The sequence below is a fragment of the Capra hircus genome, chromosome 10 (assembly GCF_001704415.2).
Source record: "Capra hircus breed San Clemente chromosome 10, ASM170441v1, whole genome shotgun sequence".
Lineage (NCBI taxonomy): Eukaryota > Metazoa > Chordata > Mammalia > Artiodactyla > Bovidae > Capra > Capra hircus.
The window spans coordinates 48,650,968-48,665,409 of record NC_030817.1 but is presented as its reverse complement, the minus strand read 5'-3'; the positions used below and the strand labels follow the sequence as shown (position 1 = coordinate 48,665,409).

General features: G+C 38.2%; 1 protein-coding gene across 4 annotated transcripts in view; it reads left to right on the top strand.

Annotated features, from left to right (window-relative positions):
• The window catches only part of NEDD4 (neural precursor cell expressed, developmentally down-regulated 4, E3 ubiquitin protein ligase), a 144,155-nt gene that overhangs the window by 96,943 nt on the left and 32,770 nt on the right, over window positions 1-14,442 (top strand). For all 4 annotated transcript variants that reach the window (XR_001918678.1, XM_018054245.1, XM_018054244.1 and 1 more), the window contains 5 exons: window positions 3,741-3,907; window positions 6,135-6,252; window positions 6,339-6,506; window positions 11,103-11,168; window positions 14,221-14,340. Coding sequence is in view for 3 of the 4 variants with exons in the window: in XM_018054245.1 (XP_017909734.1) it covers window positions 3,741-3,907; window positions 6,135-6,252; window positions 6,339-6,506; window positions 11,103-11,168; window positions 14,221-14,340 (639 nt within the window). In the remaining variant the exon portion in view is untranslated. The remainder of the gene's footprint in view (window positions 1-3,740; window positions 3,908-6,134; window positions 6,253-6,338; window positions 6,507-11,102; window positions 11,169-14,220; window positions 14,341-14,442) is intronic.

Sequence of the window (14,442 nt, the reverse complement as noted above, 5' to 3'; positions counted from 1 at the left end):
TTCTTCCTCAGTAGTCATGCTTTTTTGATTAAGGGTCTGCTAAAGTTTCCAGAAGGACTGTCAGGATGAGGGACCCTTCCCCAGGGCTGGGCTCTGCATCACACACCCAAACATCTTGAGAAAGTTTGATAACAAGCAGTGCTTTTGTGACAAAGATTCCTGGGAATATTTATATATGCACTAATGAGATTTTACTTTGTAGGGGAATCTGTAACAACAGAAAGAAAGAACTTTTTTCTTTAAATAGGTAGCCTTATTACTCTGGTGACCAAGGAAACTTAATATCCTCTCTCGTGTTTAATGCCCTTATTTGATACCTTTTTTTTTTTCTTTGTAGTTTTCCTGTGATGTGTCATATAATAATCTTTTTTTTTTTTTCTCAATTTAGGAATTTATTGAGTAGAATTTTCTCTCTAACTGGCATTTTAGTGCACAGGGAAACCTGAATAATGGAATTCTGTTTGAAATGAAGGATGTCTGCTATAAAGAAATAAAATTCTTTATTTAGTAACTTAAAAAAATTTTAACAGCATTTCATTATTTGGTAACCTGCTCCAAGTTTTGCCCACATGCGTGTATCACAGGTACCTTATTCACAGTTCAGTTTCTGTGGGTAGAGCTGCTTCACTTCATTTTGTGGTCTCATGTCTCAAGTTTGAATTCCCTCAGAATCCACCTTATAATTTCAGTAGATGTAAGCATGTAGGAGTTTATTTATGAAAGGCCCTAGGAATTCAAACACATGAATCTGTGCTTATTTATCTTCTGTGTAGCTAATGACCAGAGAAGTCTTGTCTTTGACATCTGGTTTGTGACTGAATATATAAAATCCTACCATTTAAAGAAAACAGTTGTAATCTTCAAAAGAGGCTCACTCTTAGGCAGTATATACCCTAGTAGGATAAAGTTTGGTAAAGTGTGACTGTAGTACGTAATTATGTGATATTTTTTTTGTACCCCTGTAACTTTAGGTTTAGCGCTAAGTATTTTATGTGGTTACTACTACTATGTTCGCTGTACCTCTGAATGCTTTCTTTTTGACCATCTTTGACTGTTAAATTGTGGGCAGTTGCACGTTAGCTTTGAGATCAGTAATTAAGTAACATACATTGATCCTTAGAAAATTATTTGGTGAAGAATATTAGCTGATACATGTTTAATAGGGAGGCATTCTATACTGAAAATGAAAACCCATTCTTTCTAAATAATGTTCATATTTAGAAATGGGTAAACAAATGGCTAACTATACTTCTCCCCTGAACTGAAACAGGTTTTTAAAAAATAGGCCCTTAATTAAATTAGTTTTTTTCCCCTGCAGAAGTTTACTTGAGGAACATAAATTCAATAAAAAGAACTTTAATAGAAAAATCTTTTAAGAAGATTCTAAAGAAATATTTTTGGTACCATTTTCCAAGCTCTGAATATTTTTATAATCCTCTATAGCAGTAGTGAGGACCTTTTTATTAATAAATTTTATTAATCTGCAGAAAAATAATCAGTGACCATATTTTTTAAAATTGGTCCTTTTTTTCCAAGAGAGTGAAACGTAAAAATTCAACTCACATGCTTTTAAAATTGAGACCAGAGAAATAAAATGTGATTTAATATGTACAGACTGATTTTTAAATGCATAGATCTTCTGTCATAATCATTTAAAGGAAAGGAAGCGAGAGAGAGAAGGAAGGTAAACATCAATGGAGAGAAAAAGTAGAGGGAAGGGAGAGAGAATGGAGTTCCTGGCAATAAAAAGAAACAAAATTAGCAAGATGTCAGTTCCTATAGAAGAGATAAAAAGGAAAAAAAAAATAAAGAAAGAAGGAGAAAGAGAAGGAATCTGTTTTGCTTCCCATCCATATCTCTTTTCCTATAATTTTGTCTGTGTTCCTCTCTCCTGTGCCTCACCTTCCATTCCACCTCAGTCTATAACCCTCTCCTTGGAACTAGCCAAAGATCAACCCTCCTGCAGCCTCATCCTGTTCTGTCTGCTGCCAGAAAACGATCGTTTTCTTCCCGAGGTCTCCCTGACCCTTCCTGTTCAGACCCCACTTTCCAAAAGAGAATTCTCATATCTTCTAAACCATCAACTGGCTGGCACAGCAGTCCTCCAGTGCTGGATCCCCAATGTCTAGGTAGAAGAAAAAGACTCTCTCTATATTAAGGAAATTATTTTTTACCTATTATTATGGTCCGAAATGTACCAAATATGTTCCCCAGTTTGTCTCTCTTTACTTTTGTTTAGTAGTTTTTGCCATGTACAAATTTGGGGGGATTATAATCAAATCACTCAGCCTCTTTTAGGCCGTCTGGGTTTGATGTCATACTTAATGGTGTTTTTTACTCTTAGAATATACTTTTTTAATATCCTAGATTTGTTCTAATATGTTTTGGTTTTACTTTGTAACATTTTAAATATTGCTCAACCTGTAACATTCTGGTTATAAGGTATGAGGTAGCAGTGCAAATAATTTCTCCTTTTTTTTTTCTAAGTAATTTGCTTATCTTCCTACAGATTTGAAATGCCTGTGTTATATACTGAATTCTATAAATTGGATTCTCTTTCTTAGCTTTCCAATTCTATTAATTAATTGTGGTTTATGGTATGTTTTATCTGATAAAGTTTATCTTCACTCTTCTTTTTTGGAATTGTGCTGATTATTTTTGCTTGTTTTTGTTTCTATTTAAACTTGAAAATGGCTTTGTCATGTTATTTTTAAAAATCCGTGATGTAGTCTTATTTAAATCTTGACAACTTTTTAAATTAACTTGAGGAGAATTGATGTCGTTGTGAGATTAAATCTCCCTAGCCAAGATCACATTGTCTTTTCATTCACTCAGGACTTCTCTTGTGTACCTTTTAGGGGAATTTTAAAGTTTTCATTGCTAGTTTATTTATACTTCCTAACCATATCGGTGTTTAGCAGAACCTTTTACTGACTGCCTTCTCTGTTTTGAGGTTTCTTGTATAAAATCATGTCATTAACCCTTACTACTTTTTTCAAATAGTTCCTTACTCTAACTACCCTAGCTAAGGTTTTTTGTATGTTTGCCGCTTGCTAGTCTCAGAGGAAATTTCCAGTGCCTTCCTAGCATATAAACAAAACAAAACTTTCTTTCTTTGGCTGTTTTATGACTTGACCAAAATGCCATTCCATGGTCCAGAGGAGAAAGAGAAAAGTCAGACCAGAGAATCATAATGTCTTTTCAATCACCATTTCTAAATCATTTGCCCTTCCCTATCACGCCTCTACATGTTTGACCTTCATACAGCAATTTTTTTTCAGGTTTCAGAGAGTTATTTACTTCCACCATTAACAAGGAGCTTTCTCTCTGAGAGAGACAATGCCCGATAAGACACGATCTCTGTTTATAATTTAGAGAATAGTGTAAGGTTGAACTGTGCTTCTCCATTTCTTAGTGTCTTCCAATGCTGTTTATTTTAAAGTTTTCCAAGTCCTTTTTCTCCTATTAGACATGTTTTAAATTTTTCCAAGCAAAATCTAAGTGTTATCATTTTGGGAAAAAAAAAAAAACAAACTTCATTATCATCAGATATTCCTGGTAGATGTTAAGAGTTGACAGTGTGCTCATTCTGTCTGCATAATTTCTGAAACTGGGTATGCTCAATTTCTTAAAATTTCCTGTAGCATAATTTATGGGCTTTCCAGGTGGTGCTAGTGGCATTAATTTATAAGGTTAAAAAAATTAAGCATAAACTTAATTGTCACCATTCTGTTTTTCAGCCTGGCTGGGTAGTTTTGGACCAACCAGATGCTGCTTGCCATTTGCAGCAGCAACAGGAACCTTCTCCTCTACCTCCAGGGTGGGAAGAGAGACAGGATATCCTTGGAAGGACCTACTATGTAAACCATGAATCTAGAAGAACACAGTGGAAAAGACCAACCCTTCAGTACGTGCTGGTGACTTTTGTGTTTGTAATCTGAATACATTTTGACCACTGATTTCCATTTTGAAGTCATGACTCAAATGGATTCATAATAGTATGGGAATCCAAAGACTATAAGAATACTAGGATTTTTTTTATGGTGCAGGGCATAAAAAGTGCTATCTTAGGTGTTTCTTAAAATGATTTGATAGTATTAAAAAGTATTTGAATTACAAATATCACCCTTCTGATTGCTTCTTTAATTTTAATGAATTGTCAGTTATTTCTGTTTTAAATCATTATATAGCCACAAAAAGAACATTTTTCATTCTAGACTGATTTAGAAAATCTTGGAGATTTTTTAGTTACTAAAATATAATGAGAAGTTGATTTCTACAGCACAGTGTTTTTAAAATAGAAATTATTTATAAAATATAAAGGACTCAATAATAAGTTCTTTTGTTAAATACCCATTTGCCAGTCTGGTCAATGTGTACATAATTTCTGATGTATCCAAATCAAGGACAGAATGGCCTTTCAGGTATTCTGAGTTATGTCTCCTCAGTGATATTTTTGTTTTATTATCATCAGACTGGTATTTATAAATGGGGCTTTCCATGTGGCATTAGTGGTAAAGAATCTGCCTGCCAGTGAAGGAAATGCAAGAGATGTGGGTTCAGTCCCTGAGTCCAGAAGATCCCCTGGACTAGGAAATGGCAACCTGCTCCATTATTTTTGCTATGGAAAATACCATGGACAGAGGACCCTGGTGGGCTATGGTCCACGGGGTCACAAGGAGTCAGACACACTGAGCAGCTGAACACACACACATGGTTCAAGCACTGTTGTTGTTTTTTTTCCTTAATTTTGGCTGCATTGGGTCTTCACTGCTGCACACACAGGCTTCTCTTTTTCCAGCGTGAGGGCTATAAAACACATGGGCTCAGTAGTTGTGGCGCTCAGGCTTCTCTAGTTGCAGCACGTGGCCTCTCTATTTGTGACACACCAGCTTAGTTGCCCACGGCTTGTGGAATCTTAGTTCCCTGACCAAGGATTGAACCTATGTTCCCTGCAATTGGAAGGTGAATTCTTAACCACTGGACAACCAGGGAAATCCCCAAGCACTTTTGTAGATGTTTTCTGTTCTCAAATACTTCCAAAGCAAGTTGATGATCCAGCTGCTTTGTGTCACAGAGGCATTGATCTCTGTAGAATAGCATACAGATTACAAGACTGAATGCATGATAAAATTCGGAAACATCTTGTTGTATATCTCTGTATTGTGGCAAGCCTAACTTGAGCAGAATCACATTTCTTTCACTGTGTTTGAGGTTGCTTTCAGCCAGCAAAAATCATTTATTTAGGGGGAAAAAATGTATGAGGCATTCCCTTAGGACCACTATGTTTTCTCCAGCAACTATACAGCAAGAATTGGTCTTCTTAATATCCTGGGCTTATATGGTATTAGATAATTAGCAGTAATCTTGTTATTAAATACTTATACAAAATTCTTGATCTTATGGTCTGGCTGTATTAAACATGACTAGCTAGAGTAGTATAACTAGTGAATGACTGCGGAAAGGATATGCGGTCTGATTTACCATGCCTTTCCTAAATTCAGACACTCCTTTACTACTGTCCTTTCTCAGGACAGGCCCATTACTGTATATGATCAAAAACAGATACCATTTAATCTATAATCTAATAAGTTTTTAATTATAGTATCCTTATACTATCTTTCCTTCTGCCTTCTGCATTCATTCATGGGAAACTACAGGGTAGACCCTTGGCTTAAGATCAGTTCTGGAAAATGTTACTTTCTAATTCATGAAGATGTATATGCAACTCTTAAAAAGCTTCTGTTTTATGAACTTTCTAGAGCTACTTCAGATTTTACTCTTGTAATAACATGGTGAAGTAATAATGTAATAAAATTACTTATGCAACACTCAGGTGTTCATTCATTCAACAAATATTTTTGAGTGCCCACACACATGAGACATTTTCCTAGGTACAGTGATGAATGAAAATATTGTGCACGTTACACATTCTCACAGAAACTTTTAACTCCATAAGGTACTCTGAAGGTACTGTTGTGCCTACAATTTAACTTGAGTGTGTTGAACTAGCCTTTGGGCCCAAACTATAAATTCTGATCTAATATGGATACTTTCTAAATGAACCTAGAATTTTTAGCTATCATTTTAACTCTCTTCAGGCACGGGTGATGGCTTTTACATTTCTAATGCAGGGACAACCTAACAGATGCTGAGAATGGTAACATTCAACTGCAAGCCCAGCGTGCATTTACCACCAGGAGGCAGATATCTGAGGAAACAGAAAGTGTTGACAACCGAGAACCTTCTGAGGTAGAAATCATTTTCTCGTTCTTGTTGGTAGACATATGTTATAGCAATTGATTCAAGTATGTAGCTTAAGCTTCTGTTCATTTTAGAACTGGGAAATTATAAGAGAAGATGAAGCCACCATGTACGGCCATCAAGCCTTCCCTTCATCTCCACCATCAAATAACTTGGATGTCCAGACTCATCTTGCAGAAGAATTGAATGCCAGACTCACTGTTGGTGGAAATTCAGCCACTGGCCAGCCAGTATCCAACTCAGTAAGATGCTTCTTAGATTTTGGTGGTGCTTCAGGATTTTATATTTTTATAAATAAGTATTATATATGTATTTTATATATAAATATATGTGGACTTTCCTGGTGGCTCAGTGGTCAGGAATCCGCCTGCCAATGCAGGAAGTGTGGATTTGATCCCTGGGTCAGGAAGATCCCCTGGAGAAGGAAATGGCAACCTGGGAATATTCATGCCTGGGAAATCCTATGGACAGAGGAGCCTGGTGGGCTACAGTTCATGGGGTTGCAAGAACCAGATATGACATACATACACACACACACACACACACACAAACATACATTATTCCATTCACTATCTAACCTTTACATAAAAGGTCTTTTTTCTCCATTTTTGTTGGGATATAATTGACATAATACATTGTGTTAGTTTAAGGTGTACCACATAATGATTTAATTTATATATTGCAAAATTGTAAGTTTAGTTAATATATAATACCTCGCAGTTTTTTTCTTGTAATGACAAAATATTGTTTTAAACTGCACATAATAATGTGTAAAGGACTTTTGTACTTTACAGTATGGGCATTTTCAAATTTCCTCACTAACAGTATGGAGCAGAGTTGTGGAAAATCCAAATGGTCATTGGAGTCTAAATATTCATTACATAAATCAATGCCCTCAGCCACAGACTATCAGGAACACACTTGTAATTGAACAGATTGAGTTTATTATTCATTTCAACAAGGGGAATACAAACCATGAACATCTTGGTAATAGTATGTTATGAAAGACTTAGAGGATTTCAACTTGTGTTAGGTGATTTTCAGGAGGGTTTAAGGAAGCAGGACCTCATATTGGATGCTGTCAGGAAGCAGGGATAATTCTGTGATGTGGTGTCTTAAATCTTATCTGTAGCAAGGCTAAAGCTATGACTAGCAAAAGCAGCAGTCACTTGTATCTGCCAGGGTAGGGAGATATTTGGTATCTTGTGGCTTGGACAGTGTTCATGTTTTGCTGTGTTTAGGCATGATTACAAAGTAGTCTTGGTTTTGTCTTGAATTGTGCTGATGAGTGCCAGGCCAAGTCCTGGGTGCTGGGGCTACTCTTCTCCTTTTCAGGGATACCACACATGTCACTAACACATATGTGAAAAAGAGCTGATATACTTTGACTAAACAAGGAGATAGATGACCTTCTCACTCCAGAAGCCACTATAAACTTGCTATCTCTGGGGTCCAAAAGCCAGTATTCCAACATACACTCTCCTGATGGGACCCTTGAGGCTAACTCTCCCGTCTGTATCAAAGGAGACATTTCGATGGAAGACAAGGAGGTGTCCAAGGATATTGTGGTCATTTCCTTTTGGAATTCTGCACTTTCCTTCCATTAGTAAATATGGAGGGCTGACTACATACTGGTTATACGCTGGTTAAAATATCTCTAGAATACAGTTCACCCGTCTGTTTAAGTATTTATTGCCCATGGCTGCTTTCACAGTAAATTGACAGAGACAAGAAAGTCAACAAAAACTACTTACTATCTGGACCTTAACAGAAAAATTTGCTGACTTCTGTTTTAGCACCTTTCTCATGATGCTTCAGTGTAGACAGTTTTATGTAAATGCCTATATGAATATCCAAGAGCAGATAGGCCTGCCTGCTCCCTTCCCCTCCTTTCTTCCATCCATGTCATTTCGTGTTTTTGTTTGAGGAGTGGGAAAGATCAAAGACTTAAAGAATGAGCTATATTGATTTTCTGGTGACATCCTATTCTCTTTCCTCCTGTTATTTTTATTTTTTTAATTACTAAAGTAATAGGTGGCATCTATACAATGGCATACTATGCAGTCACTGAAAAGAATGAAGTGTCTTTGAATACATATGTTTTATGGAACAAAGAAATATTGCTCAGTGGAAAACTGAGGTACTGAGCAGTATGTTTGATGTGTTACCATTTATAAAATTATTTACATGACAGAATAAATATGTGTATCATATTTCTTGAAAACTAAACTAGGTAACCTTGCTCAGCTATGAAGAGAGAAACAGGGTGAGCAGAGCATATATCTTTTGTACCTTTCAAATTTCTTACCATGTGAATATTAATTCAAAAAGGTTAATTTATTATTTTTAATTATATGGTCATGGTTAAAAATGAAACAGTACTGAGGTGTATAAAATAAAAATCAAGTTTTCTGTCTTACCTCTGACATATGCTCCATCAGTTGCCATTCATGGTTTGGCATATATTGTTTTTTGAATTTATTTTATTGAGATATAGTTGATTCACAATGCTGTGTTAATTTCTGGTGTACAGCACAGTGATTCAGTTATGTATATACACACATTCCTTTTCATATTCTTTCCATTATGGTTTATCACAGGATATTGGGTATAGTTACCTGTACTGTACAGTAGTACCTTCTTGATTATCCATTCTACGTTTAATAGTTTGCATCTGCTAATCCCAAACTCCCTGTCCATCCCTCCCCCATTCTCCTCACCCTTGGCAACCACAAGTCTGTTCTCTATGTTTATGACTCTGTTTCTGTTTTGTCGATAAGTTCATTTGTGTTGTATTTTAAATTCCATGTGTAAGCAATATCATACGGTTTTTTTCTCTTTTATAATCTCTAGGTCTGTCCATGTTGCTGCAAATGGCATTATTTCATTCTTTTTTATGGTTGAGTAATATTTCATCATGTGTGTACACACACACACACACGCATACACACACACACACACGCACCATATCTTTTTTTTTTGTTTTTTATTTATTTCTAATTGAAGGGTAATTGCTTTACAATATTGTGTTGATTTCTGCCATATATCAACATGAATCAGTCATAGGTATACATATGTCCCATTCCTCTTGAAATTCCCTCCCACCTCCCATTTCATCCCCTCCCCAGTTGTCACAGAATACCAGTTTGATCCCTGAATCATACAGCAAAATCCCACTGGCTGTCTGTTAGATATATGATAGTGTATGTTTCCATGCCACTCTCTCCATTTGTCCCACCCTCTCCTTCCCCCTGCTCCTCATGTCCACAAGTCTGCTCTCTATGTGTGCTTCTCTGTGGTGCCTTGCAAATAGGTTCATCAGTACCATTTTTCTAGATTTCCATGTATACATGTTAATATTCAATATTTGTATTTCTCTTTCTGACTTACTTCACTCTGTATAGTAGGCTCTAGGTTCATCCACCTCGTTAGAACTGTCTCAAATGCATTCCTTTTATGGCTGAATAATACTTCATTACATATATGTACCGCAGCTTCTTTATCCATTCATCTGTCAGACATCTAGGTTGCTTCCACATCCTACCATTGTCAGTGGTGCTGCAGTGAACAGTGGGGTACATGTATCTTTTTCAGTTAATAGTTTTCTCAGGGTATAAGTGGTTTGGCATATATAGTCTTAAACATTTTCTGAAGATGCATGCACACATATTTGTATATCAGTTTTTTAGCCTGAGATCATCTTGCACACACTTTTTGGTAACTTTTTTATGTACTGTATCATAGGCATTGGACCATTTCAGTTAATATAGAGGTGCTCTTTTTATAACCACTACCAACAAAATAATCAGACATCATTCCCTTGTGCAAGTAACTTTAAGCTGTTTCTCCAGTTTTCTTTGATGGACTTCAGATTGTTTACAGTTCTTTGTTCTTGTAAACAATCCTACAGTGGCTCCTCTGAATTAAGTCCTACATATATTATAAATGTTAATGTCATTAAGTAACAAAACTAAAATATTTCAGAAAGTGACAACAGCATGCATAAATAAGCACAGGAAAGAAAAAATACTGGATTTCTAGGAAACAAGTAATCTTGAATGTCCAGAGGGTGGCTTGTGAGGTAAGAGGGCTGGAGTCAGCCCTGGAAGCTCACTGGAGCTCTTCTGGAAGCTCACTCACATTGTGTTCTGTACTGTAGATTTTATCCTACTGACGGAAGAAGTCGTTGAAGGGCTCTGAGTGAGAGAATGGTGATGAAATCTGTGCTGCAGAACACTCTCTGGCTGCAACTTGTGGTACGGAGAGCAGATTTAAGCAAAAAAGACTTGCAGCAGTCAAATCTGTTAGGATATTGCCACAGTAACAGTCAAAGTGACAAGTGATGAAAACTTGAAAAGTTTTTTTAAAGTGCAAGGGAAATGCATTTGAGAGCTTGCAAAGAAATAGAATGAGTAGGATCTGGTGACTGACCTGGCTGTAAGGAACAGGAGGGGAGAACTCAGGGGACTGACTGCTGTCTGCCTCGGGGGGGCAGCTGCTGGCCTCCTAGGCTGCCCACTGAAGACAAGGAATACCTGAGAGGGAATGGATTTGAGTGGGTGTGGACAGGGAAAAACTGAGTCCAGTTTTGAACACAATAAAGGGCTCTCTGTTAGACATTCAAGAAAAGGTGTCCAAGAGACAGTCTAGGACTCAGGGGGGGAATTGTGAGCTGGAATTTGGAAGGTGTTTGGTGTTGAGCAAGGCTGAGAGAGTCTCCATGTGGGTGGAGTGGGTGTTCATTTTTCTTCCCCATCACACCCACCCCACTACCTTATCTGCCATTCAGAGACAAAGCAGAGACCTAAAGTTATCATTGTTCTTTTTTTATATATAAGAATCATTCCAGCAGAAGAGGCAGCTTGCAAGCCTATACTTTTGAGGAACAGCCTACACTTCCTGTGGTAAGTTTTAGCCCCTCTCCTCAAGTCTCAGTTAAAATATAAGACTCAGCAACATTTTTTTCTTTTTGGAACACTGAATATGAACGTTTGCTCCAGCATAGTATCTGGGCTCTGGGGGATGAGGTTAGGGGAGGGGAATGGGGTAGGTAGGCCCTTTAAGGACAAAATGCAGAGAACTGTCTCTCTCATAGTGAGAAAGCCAAGTCCCCATGTGCCGTTGGCTGTGGGTGGCATTCAGGCTTGGCAGGTGAAGTGCTGTGCAGGCTGGATGTATTGCATACTGATCAGGACTGTGGTATCCAGGGGCCTCTGCTCTGTGCCCAGCCTATGTGTCTTGTAGCTGTTTCGGCCCCAGACATGAAGCTACATCAACAGCTGGTCATATGGGCGGGTGTGCACACGTGTCGGCAGGCTCAGCAGCCAGGATGGAGTTTGTAAGCCTCAGTCTTGTTGTTTTCCAGGCTGCCAAACCATCCACTGCCTCTTCAGTAGCATCTCTAGCCATGACCTTGACTAGAGCTTAGACTTCATAGCTTCAGGATTTTTAGTCTCCCAGCCTCCATCCTCTTTCTGACTCAACTCTCACGTGGGTTTGAACCCTGGGTTGGGACGATCCCCTGGAGAAGGGAACAGCTACCTACTCCAGTATTCTTGCCTAGAGGATCCCATGGACAGAGGAGCCTGGTGGGCTGCAGTCCATGGGGTCACAAAGAGTTGGATACTACTGAGCGACTTTCACTGCTTTGAGTTTGTCTCTTCCTTATATGGTCCCCACTTATTTTTTAAACCAAATGTAAATGTCCAGGCTCCTGGCCCCTTGAGCTTCCTCTAACCCTTAGCCACCTATGGACTACCCCACCACCACCACCTTCACACCTGCCTGGGCTCTTTCTTCCAAATTGTGTTCCTATGAATTCTCTCCCTTTTTGGGTGTGTGCGTGTTCCACTTCCCCACTTGGCACGGCCACCTCACTTTTTCTCTACCAACAGTTTGTGATTTTGAAAGGCAGCCTATGTGTTAATTTTGAAAAGTAGGGTTTTTTTTCACTTTTATGGGGGTTCCAGCAAAGGAATTCACAGGCTCAAAAAGGCCTTGAATTGGCTGATCCATCTAAAAAGGTGGCCCTGCTCCCAGAGAGGAACATGGGCACTGTGTGGAGGAAGGAGGTAGGGGCACCCACCTGTGCGTTTGGCCCAGTCAGTATCAACCTTCAACACGAAGGTGGATGTCACAGGAAGACTGCCCTCCCTAGCCTTCCTCTCACTTAGTGCCCCATGTCTAGCCGTCTCCACTCACCTTGTTGTTCAGTTGCTCAGTCGTGTCCAACTCTTTGCAACCCCATAGGCTGCAGCATGTTAGACTTCCCTGTCCTTCACCATCTCCCAGAGTTTGCTCAGACTCATGTCTGTTGAGTTGATGATGCCATCCCATAATGCCATGATATGTCATCCTCTGTCCACTCACCTGGAGCCACTTAAACTGAGATCCCTGGGCGTCTCTCCCACTGCATTTCGCATTGTCCTCTATGCAGTGAAACTGGTGAATTTCTGATTCACTGACAGGCACTCATCCAAGAAACACTTTTAAGTGTACCAAATGAGCTACAGAATCTAGAGATGATTTACATTTTATGTACTGGAAAACCTGTTTCCATGCCTTTTCCTTCTTAATACATTGATTAGAGATTTCTTTGCTTTCACAAAGCTTTCTTAAGGTATAATTTACATACCATAACATCCATCCATTTTTAAGTACACAAATGAGTTTTAGTAAATTTATACAGTTGTGCAGACACTACCACGGTCAAGTTTGAGAACACTTCCATCACCACAAAAAGTGTTCTTAATCCTAATACCTACTCTTAGCCCCAGGTGACTACTCATCTGCTTTCTGTTGCTAGTTTTGCCTTTTCTAGGAATTTCGTTTAAGTGGAATCATACAGTATGCCATCTTATGCATCTTTCACTTACTACGATGTTTGTGAGATTTATCCATGTTGCTACATGTTTCAGGAGCTCATGATAGTCCATCACTGTAGATGTGTCTACACCATCCCATTTATCTACTCACTAGCTGTTAGACATTTGTAATGCCGGGCAACTTTGAATTCCATTATTTTATAGACTCAGAGCTCATTACAACTGTCAGCAATGTACATCTACCTTTGTGTATCTACAGAACAGTGTATCTAGTGAACAGACTAGTGGTCATAGTTTTTATATTAATATGTAAGACACATTAGGGAACCAGGCCAAACGTTGAAGAGTCTAATCTAACTCAAAAGACAAAAGGAAGGTCGAACCTGGACTGTTTTCAGTAAACCTGGAAAACTAGACCTCTTTTGTTCATTAGCAATAAACTACAGTAATCAGCACTTCCCCAGCCTTCACAGAAAGAAAGCAGGGGTAACTTTTGACTTGGCACATATGGGTGATAATTTCTATGGTTTGACTACCTGTGTTCAAATATCAGCTCCATAATAGCAATGTTATCTGTTAGGAAATTACTTCCATTTTCTGAAACTACAGTTTTCTCGTAAGTAAAATGGGCCAGTAATCTTAATTATCTTATCAAGATTTGTGTGGCGGTGAAATGGCATGGTCTGTGTGAGAGCAGTAAGTGGTTGTTACCACTCGCGTGTTGTTATCACACTCATCATTATTGTCTGCTCTGTTGGTTTTTTTTTTTAAGTGAAATGCTGTGCACTTTAAAGTATGGTTTAAAACATGATTCGTTTTAAAGAGGGTTATCAGTGAAAAAGGAGATATGGTCCTTTAAAAATGATTCTTTCTGGGAGCTTTCCTGGTGGTCCAGTGGCTAAGATTCCATGCTTGCAATGCAGGGGAACTGGGTTCAATCCTTGATTAGGCAACGGGAGCCCACACGGTGCAGCTAAAAGATCCTGCATGCAGCGATCAAGATCCCGTGTGATACAGCTAAGGCCCAACACAGCCAAATAAATAAATATTTTTTAAAATAGTAATGATAAAATACAATAAATAAGAAGGATTCTTTCTTATTAATATTTAATTCTGTTATTCTTCACTGTAGCTTTTGCCTACTTCATCTGGATTACCACCAGGTTGGGAAGAAAAACAAGATGAAAGAGGAAGATCATACTATGTGGATCACAATTGCAGAACTACTACCTGGATAAAGCCCACTGTACAGGTACCCTGCAGTCTGTTCATTATGGTGTTTACTTAGGTAATTTAAACCATCATACTTCTATGGGTGCTGTTATAATATACCACTTAGTAGTAGATGCTGGAT